This window comes from Mya arenaria, chromosome 17 (assembly GCF_026914265.1).
Source record: "Mya arenaria isolate MELC-2E11 chromosome 17, ASM2691426v1".
Taxonomy (NCBI): Eukaryota; Metazoa; Mollusca; class Bivalvia; order Myida; family Myidae; genus Mya; species Mya arenaria.
Window position 1 is genome coordinate 16985187 of NC_069138.1, and position 21389 is coordinate 17006575.

The 21389-nt window shown below is 35.6% G+C and overlaps 1 protein-coding gene across 1 annotated transcript in view; it reads right to left on the reverse strand.

Moving 5' to 3' along the window:
* LOC128224431 (uncharacterized) overlaps positions 1-21389 on the reverse strand; it is a 63993-nt gene that overhangs the window by 35535 nt on the left and 7069 nt on the right. Inside the window, exons 2-3 of the mRNA XM_052934273.1 lie at positions 5537-5614; positions 3664-3784 (exon numbers count right to left, since the gene is read on the reverse strand). Of these exons, the coding sequence (XP_052790233.1) occupies positions 3664-3784; positions 5537-5588 (173 nt within the window). The 5' untranslated portion in view covers positions 5589-5614. The remainder of the gene's footprint in view (positions 1-3663; positions 3785-5536; positions 5615-21389) is intronic.

Below are 21389 nucleotides of genomic sequence, written 5' to 3' on the forward strand. Positions count from 1 at the left end.
AACCTTAGGCGGGCCAAACGCAATCCCATGAAAGGTCTCCATAAGGCCTAAAAAAAAAAAAGGTCTGTTTCGGGTAACCCGACCCTACCTATAACAAGAGATGTTTGTCAAACATTATGCCCCCCCTGAGCGCCATGTTGTCAGGATTATATGGACAATTGAATAAAATATGCATGGACCGAAATGACAGCTGATTTGTTGCCATTAAGGCAGTTTTCAGATTATGACCATTAAAGTGTGAGGATAGAATGTGTTATGACCATGACCTTTGACTCTATGAACTCAAAATCCAGAGTCATCAGCTGGTCATCGGAAACCTAAATGTCAAGTTCGAGGGCCATGGGTGCAGGCAATGTCAAGTTATCACACAGACAAGTTTTTTTCGTTCAAGGTCACTGTGACCTTGACCTTTGACCCAATGACCCCTTAAATCATAAGGGGTCATCTACAAGTCAGATGCAACTCCAAGTCAAGTTTGAAGGCCATGGGTTCAGGCATTGTTGAGTTATCACTCTGACAACCTTTTACAATTCAAGATCACTGTGACCTTGACCTTTGGCTCTATGAATCCTAAAATCAATAAGGGTGATCTACTGGTCAGGCTTAACATCCATGTCAAGTTTAATGATCATAGGTTCAGGCATTGTTGAGATATCAGTGGGTGAAGATTTGTTAACTTTTTTGCGTTAAAGGTTACTGTGACATTGACCTTGGCCTGATGACCCCCAAAGTCGATAGGGGTCATCTACTGGGCAGGCCCAACCTTCATGTCAAGTTTGATGACCATAGGTCCAGGAATTGTCGAGGTCGCTTTCAAGGTCACTGTGACCTTGACCTTTGACCCCTAAAATCAATAGGGGTCATCTACTGGTCAGGCTCAACCTCAATGTCAAGTTTGAGGGCCATGGGTGCAGGCATTGTTGAGTTATCACTCGGACAACCTTTTATCATTCAAGGTCACCGTGACCTTGACCTTTGACCCCTAAAATCAATAGGGGTCATCTACTGGTCAGGCCCAACCTCAATGTCAAGTTTGAGGGCCATGGGTGCAGGCATTGTCGAGTTATCACTCGGATAACCTTTTACCATTCCAGGTCACTGTGACTTTGACCTTTAGCCCAATGACCCCTAAAATCAATAGGGACCATCTTCTGGCCAGGCCCAACCTCCAAGTCAAGTTTGAGGGCCATGGGTGCAGGCATTGTCGAGTTATCACTCGGACAACCTTTTACCATTCAAGGTCACTGTGACCTTGACCTTTGGCCAGATGACCCCCAAAAACCATAGGGGTCATCTCCTGGTCAGGCCAATTCTCCAAGTCAAGTTTGAGGGCCATGGGTGCAGGCATTGTCGAGTTATCACTCGGACAACCTTTTATCATTCAAGGTGACTGTGACCTTGACCTTTGGCCAGATGACCCCAAAAAACAAAAGGGGTCATGTACTGGTCAGGCCCAATTCCAAGTCAAGTTTGAGGGCCATGGGTGCCGGCATTGTCAAGTTATCACAAGGAAAACCTTTAACCATTCAAGGTGACTGTGACCGTGACCTTGACCTTTGGCCCGATGACCCCCAAAAACATTAGGGGTCTTCTACTGGTCAGGCCCAACCTCCAATTCAATTATGAGGGCCATGGGTGCAGGCATTGTCGAATTATCACTCGGACAACCTTTTACCATTCAAGGTCACTGTGGCCTTGACCTTTGGCCCGATGACCCCCAAAAACAATAGGGGTCATCTCCTGGTCAGGCCCAACCTCCAATTCAATTATGAGGGCCATGGGTGCCGGCATTGTTGAGTTATCACTCGGACAACCTTTTACCATTCAAGGTCACTGTGACCTTGACCGTTGGCCCGATGACCCCCAAAAACAATAGGGGTCATCTCCTGGTCAGGCCCAACCTCCAATTCAATTATGAGGGCCATGGGTGCCGGCATTGTTGAGTTATCACTCGGACAACCTTTTACCATTCAAGGTCACTGTGAACTTGACCTTTGACACGATGAGCCCCAAAAACAATAGGGGTCAGCTACTGGTCAGGCCCAACCTCCAAGTCAAGTTTGAGGGCCATGGGTGCAGGCATTGTCAAGTTATCACTCGGACGACCTTTTACCATTCAAGGTCACTGTGACCTTGACCTTTGGTCTGATGACCCCCCAAAACAATAGGGGTCATCTACTGGTCAGGCCCAACCTCCATGTCAAGTTTGAGGGCCATTGGTGCAGGCATTGTTGAGTTATCACTCGGACAAGCTTTAAAATTATTTTACCATTAAAGGTCACTGTGACCTTGACCTTTGACCCGATGACCCCTAAAATCAATAGGGGTCATCTACTGGTCAGGCCCAACCTTCATGTGAAGTTTGATGAACATACGTCCAGGAATTGTTGAGTTATCACTCGGACAAGCTTTGGTCTACCGACCGACATACCGACATGCCTGTGCAAAGCAATATACCCCTCTTCTTCGAAGGGGGGCATAAAAATGCGCCGACCCTGACTATTTTTATTCCGTTTCTGAGCAAAAAAATAATAATCGTTAGCGAATAGAGAGTTACGAAGCGGATAAGTGCAGATTTTAATCATAATTATTGTTTATATGATAAAACAAAGTCAGGTAATGACAGTAATGTAGGAAAGACTGCCATGTGCAAGAAAAGACTCTGAACTTACGACAGATTTTGAAAAAAATAAATATTTTTTTTTTAAAAATCCCTACCTACCCTACCTAGAAATTTTGGGAAGGTTACCCTAAACAAACATTTTTTTTTTGGCCTAAGCTCCTATATACCCAGTTTGGTCACTATATGTTAACCCTAACTAAAGTTAATCAGTACATATGATTTTTCAATTTTGAATAACCTCGACAATGAATCTTGGGGCCTTAAACGCAATACTATGAAAGGTCTCCATAAACTCTTCCTATATACCAAGTTTAGTCACTATATGTCAACTGTTACAAAAATAATTTGATACCTTATGTGCGTTTGACCAATAATTCACATTGTAAAAACCTGGTTAAAATATAAAATGTGCTTGTCAAAAGCAAAAAAAAGGGGAAAAAAGAGTCAATCAAGGGTCATAATTTGTAAATTTGAAATGTAAATTGAATTATTCCAGCAAATTGGCTAAGAAAATTCAAGCACAGATTCTTATGAAACTGCTCCTAGGGTTGATCAACCCTAACTGTGCTCACATATTGAAATCATCAAATGTACACAATAAATATTTGAAGATAACATTGACACTTTAGTGAAAAAACACGTTAAAAGGTTTATTTTAATAAAAACATTTTTTTTAGTTACTATTTATTTTAAACAAACTTGAGGAAGTTTCAATTCATTGTAATTTTCAGACTTCCTTTTATTGCTTTTCAAATCCTAGATTTATCCTAATTCATACATTTTCTAAAACTGGGTAAATTCATAAAACATATGTAGTAGAAAGTAATGGATGTTGTTGACCATGGCTTTTGGTTGATAATTGCCCCAGTGAAAGATAGTAACCCTAGGACAATTATTCTGCCCACTGGGGCAGTTTTCAACCAAAATCCATGGTCAACAATATTTTATTATATAAGTAACTTTATGAATAAAGCCTGAACTTGAGCTGTGCTTCTTATAAACACTGTGTTTTATTTTCATATTTTAAATTGTATACATACTTGCACTCAGCTTCAGCACAAAAACAGTACTTGGATTCCCCACCATGGCAGAGCCCTAGACCTAAACTGAGTGGATCCTGAGTCGTAGTGACCGCAGATAGTAATACCAGGCACAAAATTCCTGAAAATATCACATATATTTATATACACATACATCTGATCATGGGCCAAGTAAATATCTTTTGCGGCATAAATAAACAACATGCACAAGCGGATCCAGCGGAGGGGGTACACCCAGCACACCACTCCCTAAAATAGTCCAACTTTACTTTTTATTTCAATATTGGAGAAGATCAAGTAACAAAATATGTCCAAATGCACCATTTCGGACTAGAAATTGTTAGTTTTTTTCTTGGAGGAATACCCCCAAACATCCCTGCTAACACTTAAAGCTAAATAAATTTCAGTCCTGATGGAGGGGTGCAAGTTAAAAGGTTACACCCAAAGTTACCCCCCTCTTACGTCAAATCCTGGGAACCACCCCTGAGACGTATATGTAAATAATGAAAAATTAATTTCAGGAATTGACATTTTGCCAAAATCGAATCTTTGCTCAAGGACATCAGTAACTCTCACGGTCCTTTTAATTCTCATATCTGGGGTTGAGACAGAATCTACCGTAAGGCCTAAAAAAAATACATTTGGTTCGGGTTACCCGACCCTACCTACGGAATAGGCGCCGACCCTACCGTTTTTATAGTCAGTTTGAAAAAAAAAATGAAAAACTAAGAAAAAAAAAAAAATCTTTTTTTTTATTTGCTTTTCAATATGTAGTTTAAACCTTAAATGCTTATACAGAAGATTGCTTTAACACCATTCTCCAATGATGAAAATGATATTCTTATATAAAGCCTAATAAAAAAAAAAAAAAAGCCTACCTACCCTAGCTATTTTTGAAAAGAATGTAACCCTAACCAAACAAATTTTTTTAAGGCCTAATGTTAAATAACTCTTAAAAAAATCACATTTTACTGTCAACCAAGGAATCAAAGTCTCATTCTCTGTTCTAAAAATACTAATTCTCTATGAGTTTCCAGTTATTCAGAAACTTAACAACCAATTGAAACTTTGTGAAGTATGTTACTCTCTGATTTTGCGTAATTCTTTAAGTCAATGACTCCACTTTATTGAACCAGCCCTTTTTTTATGGCAAATTTGGGGCCTATATTGGGCCCCATTCCCCTTGGAGTAAAGTATATATTTTTCCCCAGGTTCTGTCAAAAATTTCCCCATTGTGGAAATTTTATTTTACTACTACATGTATCTGTAGAAGTCATATTTTCATTGTCAAACTGTGAAAACAGGTAAAGATCAGGTGGGCACCATGTTAAGTTACAAACAATCAATAATCTAGCTCGCATGATGGTAACATGATTTTTGTAAATTCCCTAATTTTGCAATATACAAGTTAAATTCCCCTGTCAAAAGGCCCTGCCATACTTCCCCAAATTTGGGGGAAAAGGGCTGTGAACACATGTATAAGTACACTATAAATAAGTTTGATGTTTTCTAGTTCATTGTTGCTGATAACTGGAATTAAATTGGAATACAAGAGGATGTGACACATGCCTTTTTATCCAAATTACTTGATGCAAAGTACATTGCCAATATTATTGATATGTCCTATTGTGGGTGCTGATATATCAATGTCAATCCCAAAATTTGTCACATTAAATGAACACGGGCCAGTGCTTGGACTTGCTGTCCATTTTAAGAGGCCACAATGGTCCCGTGGGCATTCATTTTGAGAGGCCATGTCAGATCACACCCTTTGACCTGTTTGGTGATAGATTGTCGATAAGGCTAACTGGAACCTTATAAAGAATGCCCTTTACCCCTTGACAATCTCATTTGAAAAAGATTTTTGTATTACCTCTAAAAAGCTGCTTGACTGCCCAGTTCAGAAAGCTGACCGCTGCACACATGACTCAGGATGGGATATGGAGTAAACCTGAAACATTTTACACAAACATTGAATTTTTGCATGAGATTTTTCAAAAGGCTAATTCATCCTTAATTAGGCCATGTCGTACATGCCTAGCTGGCACCAGTTATCCAGGGTTTTGCTATTGGTACAAATCACCAGATTATCACGAAAGTGGCGCCAATCTTTTAATTATGGTGATTTTTATTTTGACAGTGTTAGTTTTAGTGATAGGAGCTGCACTCAGCTGCACGAAATCAAGTATATAATTATACAATTGAAGATTTTTGTGCTGATTGGGGCCTGTTATAATGGACCAGAGCTTCTGGTTCTTGAGGGAAATGTTTGGTCCCTTAGGCCAGCCGCCTGTCACCCTCGATGTCTGATTTTGGCCTGGTCTCCAATCTATTTTGGCATATTTATGCATCTAATGTTTTGAATTAAATTATTACTCATCATACCTAAAAAGAAACTTCTTTGCTTGCGAAAGTTTATCTAGTATTGACTCAAAACTAACCACATTATTGGCATTTCGCAATTATTTCACTATTCCACTGCAGGTTATGGGTTCCAATGGTGCATAACTAAATGGACAAACCAAGTTCAATCCATTTTATCTCATTGTTTCTGTATTTTGTTACTGACACTACTGTGTTCACTGTTTGTTGGTTGATAAAGTTAACAAAGTAGCAAAGTCTATGTTATCAAGGTTATGTATTATTTTGAATACCTTTATTAGATCGTGCTGCAACATCCTAAACTCTTAAAGATGGCAAGTTTGGCTCAACCAAATGATGCTCATATGGGACTAATTTTGTAGATCTTTGACAGTTTTCAATAATCTGTTTATGTTAATTCAGACATAGGTTATAAAGGGCTTTTTCTATATTTCCCAAGGGTCCGACTATCAGAATCATTCAAAAGCAAAATATGTGATACTTACATTCTGGAGAAAATGAAAGTTATTTTACCAGTAAGTGTTCATTTAACTTCCTTATGAATTGTGTGATGCTTAGTTTTGGGGATTATTGAATTTAGAAATCGTTGTTTTTCCATCACATTCAGAGATCAGTATGCAATATTAACTGTCATGATTAATAGCAATAAATATTTAACATACTCACAGGATGGATATTTCAGCCATTTTAGGTCTTTTGAAAGGAGAAAGAAAATCATATTTTAAAAATTTCCTCTGACATTTGCAGGAGACGGAAAAGCTTTTTTCTTTTATCTGTAAATTTAACCAATTTTTTATGCTTTTTTCTTTTATCTGTAAATTTAACCAATTTTTTTATGTAAAGTGTTTACTGGTATTCATTCTCAAAATGGCATATTTTGTGACGCAAATTTTCCGAAATATCTAGGGTCTTTTCCCCAAAATGGGCAGATGAGACCTCCATAATGAAGATGAGGTCTTAAGAGGGTTTTGTACAGCTTAAAATTATTTTTGTCCATATACACTAAATTCTTTCTGACAAGACCTATCAGACTACTTAAATGTACTTTTTTAACAGTTTTATTTATTTAAAAAGTGAGGTGTTTGTTTTGGAACTGTCTTTAAAAACTGATGTGTTTTTTTAGAACGTTCTTTTTTAAAGGCGCCTTCTTTGATTTCAGAATAAATGTTACTCCAGTGATGATGTGCAAATTATAGTTTTTTCATTTTTTTTTGCTCTCATGGATTTACACAATGCCCTAAAGTTTATGATCAATAACAGCTATATGACTTCCCTAGGCTTATTGATTTTTCACATAGTTTACACGGAATACATGTCAAAGAAATAGGTCTGTAATTGGTTGGGTCTGACTTTTCTCCTTTATTTTTGTATAATGCCGTAACATTGGCTTGCTTCCATGTTAATGAAAATTTGCCATTTATTATATTGCACAGAGGTTTGCATACAATATCACACAAGTCTCTTTCACTACTTTTGGGTGACACCCATCTGAGCCCATTTGTATCGACAGCTTTTTTTTCATCTACTGTTGTATGAGTTAAAGGTAAATCTCCATGATATTTCATATCACAATTCGGTAGGTTACCAGTGGGTTCAGTCACAAATTCAGACGTAAAGAAGTCATTTAACAAATTTGCTTTTGCTATGATATCAACAACAATATTTCCTCGCCAATCTTTAAATCATGCATTTTTAATAACGATTTGGTTTGCTTCTTTTCATATGCCCAAAATCTCTTTGGATTTAATTTCATACTATCAACAAAGTTTTTCATAATTCCTTCTAGCTTTTCTGCAAATCATTGTAGGAGTTTGATAGTCAGTATAGTTTAACTTTTGTCTCGTTTTATTGAAGATATATGATTTCCAAGCCGTCTTTTTCTTGTTTACACTTTTAACACACTCTGAGTTTAGCCATTTGCATTTGTGTTTAGTCCCACAGTTTTTAATACGGTAATGCCACATGATCACTGGCACCTAAATTTTGGCTTTTTTGTACATTTTTTTTGTATATATTTTCAACTATTTCCAGTTTGTCTGTGATTACCAGGGGCAGTGATTACGAACAGTCTCAAGTCTGAGTCTGAGTGAAGAAATTGTTCCAGAATGTGAAAAGTAGAGGTATAATTTAATGAATGTTTTGATACCTATCACTGGTATATTATACCTAATGGCAGATTTTCATAATAAATAATACATTATTAATTAATCAAAACACTTCATATGTACAAAGTATTAGAGTAAAAACCTTTGAATTAGATCATGGTGGAAATTCAATAAAGCTTTAAAATCAAATCTTTATATATTTAAATATCAGTATAAAGAATCCATTATTCTTTTAGCCAAGAAAAAGTATAACGAAAGAATGGCCACCGGTGGCGGTCCGGTTGGCAAGATAACACAGGCAGAGGGAATTGTCCTTGAATTTCTCATGGACAAGCCCCAACTGATAGGGATCCCAGGCGGGATAGAATCTGGAGGTACCCCTTTAAAGAATTGCTAAAAGTATCAGTTAATTGAATTATGTATTTCAGCCATTTTTTTTCGATACGGTCAAAATAATGGTAATGTGCAACTGTTTCAATCATAGATGTTTTCTTTTTAATATAAATATTCCCAGAATGGAAATGTAATGATATAATGGAAACAAAGTAAAAAAATATTTAACATGACACTATCTAGTTTACACTGTCTTGCACGATGTTTTGTAGATTTATGAACCATTAATAGGGAAACAAATCTTATTTTCAGTGATAGAGCCTGAGGAAGATGCTGCCAGTGTTGCAGATTTTGTTTTGCAACAAGCACCAAGTAAGAGTCTTATAATCAACTTTTATGCGGCCTTTTATAGTAAAGTTCAGTTTGTATTGATAAAAGATAGTCAGGATTGATCTTGGGGGCACATTTCTGATAATCAATGTTTTTAGTAAACTTCTTCTCTCATCTTAAATTTCTACATGTAGAATGATATCAATTGAAGTGATGTTTAGTTTTTGTACACAGTACATGTTTTTTTTATAGTATGTAACCATTGCCTCCAGTTGAGATGTAGTATAACATCCTAAAGGGAGGTTAGAATGTTTTCTAAAGTAAGAAAGTGGTCAAAATTGTCAATGTCTACACAAGTGGTACTCCTCAGTACTCTATGTTCTGTCCAATTACTTTCAAAATCTAATATGAGCGTAAGTTTTACACATTTTCTTATACATCACTGTAACTTTGTATGAACATTTCAGTGACAGAGAATAAGCACATCAGCCAACATCAAGAAACAGTGCATACACAGTTAGGCCAGAGTTTTTATATCTTTAGATTTACGGGAGCGCCGTACCTAAATATTGCAAAACCCAAATAAAAATAAAATTCATTTTCGTAGTTTTATTTTTATTTTTTCCGACGAACGTTGCTCCAATGTTAAGAAGAAAATAAAATTAGTGTTCTATAACCCATATCTCAGAACCAACTGGTGTACCAATTGTCATTCATTATCGGTCTTTTTACTGCACAAACCACGTAAACCAGTCGGAAATACGCGGGGAAACAGTAATGTCCATGGTCGGTAGTGTCCGTGACCCAAACAGAACAGGTACTCGTTACCATAACAACGTCCTGTCAAAAGTGAAAGTAGTTTTTGTCATACCCCTTATTTCTCGCAATTTCTGCAGCTATATAGAAATGTTTTACTACAAAAACGTTCCGATGTTTATGTTTCATTATTTAAATCAAACCGTGGAGAACATAAAGCGTGTTTATTGTGATTTTTTTGTAGATTCAGTATGTTGTTCGCGTTTCGTGGAATGAAATTCGTGGGTTGTATTGTCTATTAAAAGTCGTTGGCGCACGTCGTATATTAACAAGGATGAATTGGATTACAGCGCAAAAATGTATAGCTTCTGACAAACACAAACTGCAAGATGATATCGTGTTCATCATAGTCAAAATGGATATTTTTTTCTGAATTTGACTCTGGGGAGCATTGAACACACTGCTTCACGATCACATATTTGAAGAGAAAAACACAAGGTATCGTGATATTCGTAGTTGTTAAGTAGTTTAATAATGATTTAGAATTAAACTCGTTATAGAATACTGAAAATGATGTTATAATAAGATAGTGTGTGTTTCCGATAAAACATAAAAAATCTGAACATAAGATATCTGGCAGTCAGTGCCACCCTGTGGTCAGTGCAAGAAGTCAAACTAATCCGTTCGTTATTGCCAACGGCAGGCATAGCTGGAATTAGAAGGATATTTTTCAGGACTGATTCTAAAATCAGTTCTTAGACCTGGTTTTTTGAAACATATAACACTTGTCAAATTTATCTTAATGCTCCCAAATTTTCTTTGGTGAAGAACATAAATGTAGATTTTGACTGTCTGTGTATCCGTAAGCCCTGTCAAACTTTGAAGTGAAGAGGAATTTCCATCAGGGCTTCGACTTTTTTTTGTTATATTTTCTATATAAAAACCACATCTCGGTAAATTGTCACGGTGCTATTTCGTTAAAGACAGAAAAACACATTTGACCTCCTTATTATACCGTGTCTGAAACTTTGTTCAATGTTTGATTACTTCACAATAGAAAGGATATGCTTATATTGTGGGCAAAAGGTTAGAAATGGCCATTTAAACTTCTTTATTACACTGACATGTTTCATAAAATCCATGGGTTGATAATATATGCACCTCATATGCATAGATGCATTCGAACAAATATATACAATTAATTTCAATGAGCGCTTGAACTCACAGTGTTGAGGTCAATATTTTCAGTCATTAAAAGGCTCTTTTAATTATGCTTTTGAAACTTTATGGTGATCTACCACCCTTTTTTCAGCCTATGAAATAGCTGACACAAGTAAGGTGTGTTTTGTCTTCATGATATAAGAAGATTTAAAAAATTAAAAAAATCAGAGAAAAATCTGTTTTATTTTTATTTATTTCTCCTTCGGGACATTTTATGCATTTTATTTTTATTTTTATTTTTATTTCCTCCTCCTTACCCAACTTTTTGAAAAATCTCCCGTAAATCTAAAGATAAAAAAACTCTGGCCTTAGTTCAGGCCATTGAACATCCAAGTGTGTCCCATGAACACCCAAATGAACCCCGAGTGATGCAGACAAATACAAAGAAACGTAAACCATTTGTATAACTCATTGTTTTGATATGTTTCTATGAGTACATTTTCAACAGTACCGGGTATATTCATATTTAACACAAAATCGGAAACATAGTATATATATATATATCAGTCAAATTATAAATATTGAACAATTACAAGAAAGAATGAATGGCATAACAGGTGCAGATGAAATTTGGTTAAAAAAACAACATATTAATTTCAGTTGTTAACTGTCTTTTGCATTTGAAAGATATATTTGTTTTCAAAATTGGTGGTCCTTTTAATTTTCAAATCATCAACAGCAATATATGCATGTTTTTAGAGTAAATTTGCTTCCATTAGGCCAGAAATTTTTTCTTTTTCTTTTTACGGGAGCCCCATACCTAAATATTGCAAAACCCAAATAAGAAAAAGATTCAAATTCCTAACTTTATTTTTATTTTTTACGCCGCCCGTTTTTTCCATCTCCGATAGAAAATAAAATTTAGTGTTATTTAACCTAATGCTAATTTCACAACAACAACAATTATCGCGCACAATTTCCAAGATCGCGGAAGCCGGCGGTTCGTGCTTATGATGTCAACTGAAATATGTTACATTGTTTTGTGATATCACATGCATATTATATGCCATGATGAAAATGAAACTTGAAACTTGCTTATCTAAGATCATCTAAGCGCTTGTAAGGAAAATGGCCGCCTTTTACGAATGTGGATTTAGTTTGAAGACTGATACACTGTTATTCATAAAATCAGTGCTTTTGTCATATTTGTGATATTTCGGAACGGAATTGTATTTTATTTACCGTAAATGACTGGGTATTAGACGCCCTTTTTTTCCTCAGATTTCGATGCAAAAAAATGCCTGCGTATAATAACCCGTAACAATTTTTTAAAGTTTTTTTCTGAGGTCGATTTTTAAGCTGAGAGTTTGTTTACATTTATGTAGAAAGGGAAGTTACTCGCGTCATATTGATCGATTATATACGGGTTAAAACGGCAAGTTAAAGATCGGTATACGGTATATCGTAAGACGTTTATAATTTTAACAAAAATATTTTTGGATTAAATGTTTTTCGATTAAAGTTATTCAATTTAATTTTGAATAATAAATTGAATTGAACAATAATTAAACTTGCATATAAGAAAGCAAAGTTGGGCACTGTCAAAATATTTTTTGTCAGTTGTACGATAAGGTGTGAAAAACTCGACTGCCTTTAACCTGTTAACATACCAATACTACAAACTGTTGCGATAATGGTCTTGTTTATTCGCACTTTGTCACGTTCTTTATTCTTTTCTGTAGGTGTTGACATTTTGAGAACAAACTCGTACAATATAAGGTCTTTGCAAAACTTAACTTATCATTCTTGACGTATTTTGTTTACGATATACTGTCAGAAAGAATCTTACAAATTGTCATAAAAGGTACTTTTTAGTGCCATCCAACAACAAATTGTCACACTAGGTACTTTTTAGTGCCATCATGGGGAAAGTGCGTACATCGTACACAGCACTAGAAAAGCTAGCTGTTATCAGCTATGCTGAAGAGCACGGCAATCGTGCAGCGGGTCGCCAGTACACGATGAATGAGGTCAACGTACGCAAGTGGCGAAAACAGAAGCACGAATTAATGGCGGTTACTACACGGACAAGACGACCAAAGACATGACGGAAGATGAAATGGAGCGTTTCTTCGAGAGTGACGACGATGACGAGGAATTTGAGGGCTTTGAGGAAAGCGATTTAAGGATTAGTGAATGACAATTTGTGTGTTTCTTTGTGCAATATGTGCTGATTGAATGTGTTTATTTTAAATAATCTGTTATGTTATCACATGAAACGAATAAAAATGAAACCAATTTTGCTTTGTGTTATCATTGTATGGTTTTAAAGATAACCATCGCCATTTTCACGAAAAAAAAAATTTTTGTCACTGTCAACAAACATGGTGGCCGAAAATGCCAGACAATTTGACATTTTTTCTATGCGTCTTTTAACCCAAAACATAAATTAAAAGTTTTTTTCCCCAATTTAGCACATATTTTTTTCCCTGCGTCTAATACCCCCTATCGTCTTATAACCAGTCATTTACGGTATACCAAAGCATAAAATTTCTTAATATTTCTGTGTGTAGACCAGTTTACACGGGGATAAACTTATAGTTGGAATTTGCTGTACAGTTTCTGACAGTAACAACAGAAAAAGACGAGAATGTGACATTGGATTTGGCTTGTTTGTCTAATGACAATAAAGTTATACCAACATATCGCATACCATTTTAATGGGCATTGGCTCCTCTTATTATGTCACCCATTTTAAAATGGATTGTTTGTATGTTGATTAAGAAACTATAAACAAGAGGGCCAAATGGCCCTGAATCGCTCAGCTGTCATATATTGCACATTCTTCCATTATATACAAATATTGAAAACCTAAGCCTATGAACACGGGGCTTGGCCAATTTTGACCCCAAGGCTAAAGTTTGAACAATCTTAATAGTGGTCCGATAAACGATGCCTCATACCAAATATCTAAGGCCTTCGCCTTTTGGTTTCGGAGAAGATGATTTTTTAAGTTTTCATCATATATATATAAGGAAACCCATGACAGCCCGGGTGGGGCCATTTTTTGACCCCAGAGCCAAAGATTGAACAATATTGGTACAAGTCAACTAGATGATATATCATGCCAAATATCTAAGCTCTTGTCACTACTTGATTTTACGTGTGTATCTATATATGTCTATTTGTTATTAATTGTTGTATGTGGCCCATATTGAAAATTGGTATGTGTACTAAATATGTTATCCAGTTTAAATTAAGACGTTACTTGTCTTTGTGAGTTCGGAGAAGATTTTTTAAGTTTTCACTATAACACATATAGAGAAAACCCATCAGCCCCGGGGTGTGGCCAATTTTGACCCTAGGGCCATAATTTGAACAAACTTTGTAGAGGTCCACTAGACGATGAATCATGCCAAATATCATAGCTCTAGTCCAAGTAAGTTCAGAGGAGAAGATTTTTGAAGTTTTAACTATAAACATATAGAGAAAACCCTAACCCCCCGGGGCGGGGCCAATTTTGACCCCAAGGCCATAATTTGAACAATCTTTGTAGAGGTCCACTAGACGATGAATCATGCCAAATATCTAAGCTCTAAGCAACGTAAGTTCAGAGGAGATTTTTGATTTTTTTTACTATAAACATATAGAGAAAACCCATGACCCCCAAGGGGCTGGGCCAATTTTGACCCCAGGGCCATAATTTGAACAATCTTTGTAGAGGTCCACTAGACGATGAATCATGCCAAATATCTAAGCTCTAGTCCAAGTAAGTTAAGAGGAGAAGATTTTTGAAGTTTTAACTAGAAACATATCAAGTATACCCATGACCCCCCGGGGCGGGGCCAATTTTGATCCCAAGGCCATAATTTGAACAATCTTTGTAGAGGTCCACTAGACAATGAATCATGCCAAATATCTAAGCTCTAGTCCAAGTAAGTTCAAAGGAGAAGATTTTTGAAGTTTTCACTATAAACATATAGAGAAAACCCATGACCCCCGGGGCGGGGCCAATTTTGACCCCAAGGCCATAATTTGAACAATCTTTGTAAAGGTCCACTAGACGATGAATCATGCCAAATATCTAAGCTCTAGTCCAAGTAAGTTCAGAGGAAAAGATTTTTGAAGCTTTAACTATAAACATACAGAGAATACCCATGATCCCCCAGGGCAGGGCCAATTTTGACCCCAGGGCCATAATTTGAACAAACTTTGTAGAGGTCCACTAGACCATGAATCATGCCAAATATCTAAGCTCTAGGTCAAGTAAGTTCAGAGGAGAAGATTTTTTAAGTTTTTACTATAAACATATAGAGAAAACCCATGACCCCCCGGGGCGGGGCCAATTTTGACCCCAGGGCCATAAAGGCCAAGTAAGTTCAGAGGAGAAGATTTTTTAAGGTTTTCACTATAAACATATAGAGAAAACCCATGACCCCCCGGGGCGGGGCCAATTTTGACCCCAGGGCCATAAAGGCCAAGTAAGTTCAGAGGAGAAGATTTTTTAAGGTTTTCACTATAAACATATAGAGAAAACCCATGACCCCCCGGGGCAGGGCCAATTTTGACCCCAGGGCCATAATTTGAACAATCTTGGTAGAATACCATTTGGTGATCCTACCTACCATATATCAACGGCCTAAGCCTTGTGGTTTGGGAGAAGAAGATTTTTAAAGTTTTTCCTTTTGGTTGCCATGGCAACCAGAGTTCTGCATGGAATTGAATTCTTTGAACAACTTTGATAGAAGACAACCCAAGGAACATCCCTATGAAGTTTTATTAATATTGGCCCAGCGGTTAAGGAGGAGATGTCTTTTAAGTAAATTGTTGACGGACGATGCACGACGCACACCACACGACGGACCCAGGACAAAAGGCGATCACAAAAGCTCACCATGTCACAAAGTGACAGGTGAGCTAAAAATGGACTCTACTGTGAAATCTGGTAAGTTTGAGTTACATACCTTATTTCTTTTCTTGTATCTCAAAGACATTAAATTTCTTCATATGTGTTGTTTATCACAATATATGAACCCAAAATGATATGAATCAACATTTTAGACACAAACAATATGCCAGATGCCTTATGTTTTGCTAGTGCGAGTTTCAGTGACTATTAAAAGCACTACAAAAGTATAGATGCTCATATTAAAATCATGCATATATAATAATTTATGTGTAATTTTTATTTAAACGTGCAGTGTTAAATACTGTAGAGTTACAGTTGAAGAATATATTTTCATTGGTGTGAATAAGTTGACTTGTGTTGTTTAGGGAGTAAAATGAATTTCCAAATGTTAAAAAAAGTTCCTTAAACGTGCATAATGCACCAGATTATGCACCAGTCAATTGTAACCATGGCCCCCGAGGTCCTTGGGCATATAGGGTATAATGAGAGAAATGGGCCGTGTTTTTACCTTCCAGGTGGTCCCGCAGTGCCTAGTGAATGCGGTGGTTTAGTTTTTGCGCCGAAAATAGTGGGGAAAGGGCCTTACCTCGAGGTGCGGGGGAATTTGGCGGGGATTTGACCAGTACTTTGTCTCCACATGGTGGGGATTTTACCAAGGATTGGCTGGACTGAAAGTCAAAGTCCCCGCTATTCTCCGGACCTGGGAGGAGGGAGCGTGGTTACAATTGACTGGTGCATTATTGTGGCTACTTGTGAAAATGACATCTTGTTTTGACTTCATTATACAGATCTATTATATAACAGGCAGTATGGAGTACAAAACAAGTGTGCACAACTTCAAAACATACATTCTATAAATATTTCCAAAAACACTCATTTTTGGACATCTTTTTCTTAATTTTATTCCCTCCTCCTGGCGCTTATTTTTGAAAAATTTCCCGTAAAACGAAAAATAAAAAAACTCTGGCCTTATAATCCAGGCTAAGGATTATTTGCATTTTTGTTGTATACATTATAAATGTATAAACATAAAAACAAAAATATACAATTTCTTCATAGGTCGTAGGAAGTGCATGGACAGGATTGAGCTGACCGAAGAGCTCCATGCCCTTGAAGTTTGCCGAGCAAAAAAGGAGATTGAACTTTTTGATTTAAAGATAGCTCAACAAAATGAACTTTTCCAGCTGAAAAAAAATCTGTTCTGGAGAATGCCATGCAAAATGCTAACATGGATTTCAACATGACTTTTCCAGGATTAGGAAATGAAAGTTACAATTTTTCATAAGATCTCTTTTTGAATGCAGTATAAATTGTTAAAGCTGCACTCTCACACATTTACCATTTTTACAACTTTTTTTTTGTCTTGGAAAGGACAAATTTTTGCGTAGGTTTCTGCAAACCAGTGATATAAGATTGCTGACAAGAAAAATGATCATATATTTCAACATTTCTATTCGAAAATTAATATTTCATGGCTTAAATGCATAAAACATCAATTTTTGCACTTGATTATAAAAATCTGCGATCTTATTTTTGTCAGGAATCTTATATAAATGGTTTCCATGGATTTTCACAAAAATTGGCTCGTTCCAAAATAAAAAAAAAACTTGTTCAATCTGTGACAGTGCAGCTTTAAAGATGCACTCTTACTCCTAGATAATATTTACCACAATCCATGATATTGTTTTAATATTCCAAAATGAAAGATACTGATTTTAATTTGAAAGAAATGAACATTTAACAAGTTATTTCTTCCTACTAAGACTGTAGTAGACCATAGTAATTTTTTTAGCATTCACCAATCATTTAATATTTTTGCACTTTCTTCTATAAAATACATGATTACAATCTTGTTATCAGTAATTTAAATTTCTATAAATGCATTATTTAGTAAGAAGTTAAGGGTTTATCATTCACAATTGATGTTTGTTATACATGTGTATGTTTGGATTTTGAATAAGGGTGTCGCTTTAAAGCAACTGTGCACCAGATGATCAATTTGCAAGAAAAAAAGAAAATTGTCGAAAACTGTCATAAACTTGGTATTAATGTGTACAACGCATTGAAACTTACTAACTGAAGTACCACATAGTTTACAATTTATTTAAGTTAAGCAGTTATTTCGTATTGCCATTAAAAAAGATTACTGGGTATGTCTACCTAGTAGAATCCATGCCTTATACATGATTGGCTAGTCGGTGTTATCACATGATATTACCGAGTTAGGTATATAGCTTAGTTATGTCACCCGATTAGAGTAAGCCATCGTAGATCAGTGGATACGATGCTGGTCTGCAATTTTGGCGACACAGGTTCGAACCCGGTCTCCGACACATTCTTTTTTTCACATTTGGATACTTTTTTTTACAATTATGAAAGCATAACACATTTTATTAAATAATTGTCCTGAGATTTGTCTCAGAAAAAAACTTATTTTTGTGCCAATCTGGTGTACAGTCCCTTTAAACAAAAATCTGTAAAAGTTCATAATATATATATGTCACTGATGTTTTTTGAAAAGTTCATAATGGGGTATATTTATGGTGGGTAAGCCTAAGCATCAATCATTGAAATTAGACTTTTGGATGAACAAGCCCAAATTCCTTGGCATGAAATTTTTTAACAAGCCCTGCTATATAAAATCCAGAATTTGAGCAAGTCTGAAAGACATTTTACCACTGCAGGGCTTGCGGGCTTGTGTTAATTTCGACCACTGAAGCATTCACCAAATTTTATAAATACCAAGAATAAAATCATTGCCTTTTGTTACACAAGTTGTTTCAATTTGAGCTACTCATTTGTTCTTCAACATATACAACATGTGTTATTGAGATGGAAATTATCCTTTATTACTAAGTATGTAGAAGTATTTTCTCTGATGATGTATCTAAAATCATTTTGATGGAAAGTATTTCCAATCAAAAAATCTTATTTTTGTAATAGGAATAAGTGTACAGTAAATTGTAATACATTTATTGTTTCAACTTGAATGTCTAGGTTATTTTAGTCATTGGTATTATATGGGGTATTACTGTTAATATATCATTTCTTACAATAATTTCATGAAGTTTTACTTTGTTCAATACAACTCACAAACAACTGATGAAAAATTGTGTAAATTTAACCGAATGGACTCATGCAACAGTTTCAGAAATAATTACACTCATGAATTATGATGAACATAATGTGCAAAATAACTGTTACAGTAAAAATGAGCAGAGCAAATTTTGCTAAAATCAATATTGTGCTAAACAAACCATTACAAAATCTTAACAAAAATGAGAAATAATGCTGTTATCTTTTACAAATCAATAACAGAACTGTGATGTGACATAAACAGTATACATTCTTTACTCAATACACACCATGAAACTGAATGTTACTGTTATGAAGTTGAACATGTCACTTTTTGCTAATAAACTACCGTATTATATCATGCATAGGACGCACTTTTTTACCCCTAATTCTCGTCTTAAAAATTGCCTGTGTCCTTTCTATGGGTCACGGACACTACGGACCATGGACATTACGGACCAGACATTACAGACCAGATTTAGGGACATTACGGACCAGATTTAGGGACATTACGGACCATCTTCAAAAATTACGGACCATGATTTATAATGTTTTTAAACATTTTTTTATTAATTTATTCACTCATTGGTCTTAAATTTGTTAATAAATACTTGAATACAATTGCTCAGTATGACAATTATCTTTAATGTAACTGAAAAATCCCATGAAATTCCAATGTTAAACATCAATGTATTTTTAATAAAATATTATAATAATGTGAATAATAACGAACGAAATATGTGTTTATCTTATAATTGTAAATGTGAATATTAATGTTTTCATATATATATGTGATCGATTGCTTTCTGAAATAAACTTTCGATCATCATATTTGTTTGTTTTCCGTTTCATCTGTTTTAATTGAAAGGTTCAGTGAAAGTGCGCAGTCTCAATAGGTTTTCACACATTTATGATTTCCAATTAAAGGTTGTCAGTATAATGTTTGTTTCTTTCGTAATATACCGCCGATAATTACGGGTACAATTATAACTAATAAACACTAATTAAGGCAACAGAAATTGCCAGTTTTAAACATCAGTTTGCAAGAATTGCAACAAACACTGATATGTTCTTATATGTGCTCGATTTATTTTGGGAAATAAACTGTTTTGGAAAATATTTCTTCTGTTGCTTTTAACTGATTTTACTGCCAATCTTTCAAATTTTGTTCATTATTTTTCAAATAATTGTTATAAATACATGATAGGTCTTTAACACCTTTTGGAATTTCACAAGATTTTATATTGAACCATTGATCTATTCGAACTTCACGGGATTTTTCACAGTTATATGGAAGATATAACGTCATACTGAGCACTCATATTCAAGTATTTATTAACAAATTAAAAACTAATGAGTGAATAATTAAAAAAAATATGTTTAAATCATGGTCCGTAAGATTCCGAACATGGTCCGTAATGTCCCTAAATCTGGTCCGTAATGTCCCTAAATCTGGTCCGTAGTGTCCCTAAATCTGGTCCGTAATGTCTGGTCCGTAATGTCCATGGTCCGTAGTGTCCGTAATTCCTTTCTATGCTATTAGAATTTTATCTGGGGGGTTTCCAAGTCCATTTCAGGTCGAAAATATCAGACCGGGGAAGAATGCGGTAATAGTAAGTATCTGTACTGCGTCACAGAAGAGAACAACTGACATAGGTAAAATCATGCAAATTATCACACGCAGAAATATATTGAATGTTTACTTTAAAATGATTTATTGAGAAATAAATTGAAAACAAACACGAGTGTTTACTTTTTTTCAAAAGGGACGCTACTCACAAAAACTCAATGTGACTTTAACTGGATTGAGTTATAAGGGCAACGGAAGATCGGGAAAGGAGGTAAATATCATTTAATCGTTGTTCATGATTTTAATGTTTCGATATTTTACAAAACATTTTGTTGTATGTTACTGTTTTAAGCAATTAATAAAGGAATGTGCATTACGCAAAGTAGCATTATTGTCACTAACAAATCCAGTCTTCGACGTAACCCACTCGACCATCGACCGAGTCGAGCTGTTTTCCGCTCAGTCGACTGAAAAAATCAAGTCACTAGCCCGCCCTGTCGAGTGATTTTTCCCGAAAAATAATTATCCGAAATGTTTTACCTATCGGTATCCGTATCTGGCTACCTAGACGCTTATTGAAATGCGCTTAATAGACGCTTGCACTATGACTGGTTTACCGCTATTCGCATCAGATTGATAAACGCTTATTCAAAATGTAACATTTCGTGTACTTGAGGGACGCTTGAAAAATTGAGAACGGGATACAGTCTAATCGTGTAGCTGTCATTTCTTCACACTGAACGATGTCGCTTCACGTTATTTCGAAGGAGCTACCCCGAAAAAAAAGGCTCCTGGTGACAGGCCTGATGCTAAAAAGGAGGTAACTAAGGTTTATGAACAGGCAAGAAAACGAAAGTTCCAGTCATTTTGGACTGTGAACAGGCCATGGCTTTGTTACAGTGAGGGTATTATGACTTGTAGCATTTGTAAACAGTACTCCCCAACCAATGACAATGCCTTCGTCAAAGGTACAACATACTGAATGGATGGTAGGTTAAATAAAGCAAGAATTGATATAGTTATTAAAAAGTATATGAAACTATATGAATTCAAAAGAATGACAAACAATAATTGAATAATCTACATGTTTAATACAATGTACATG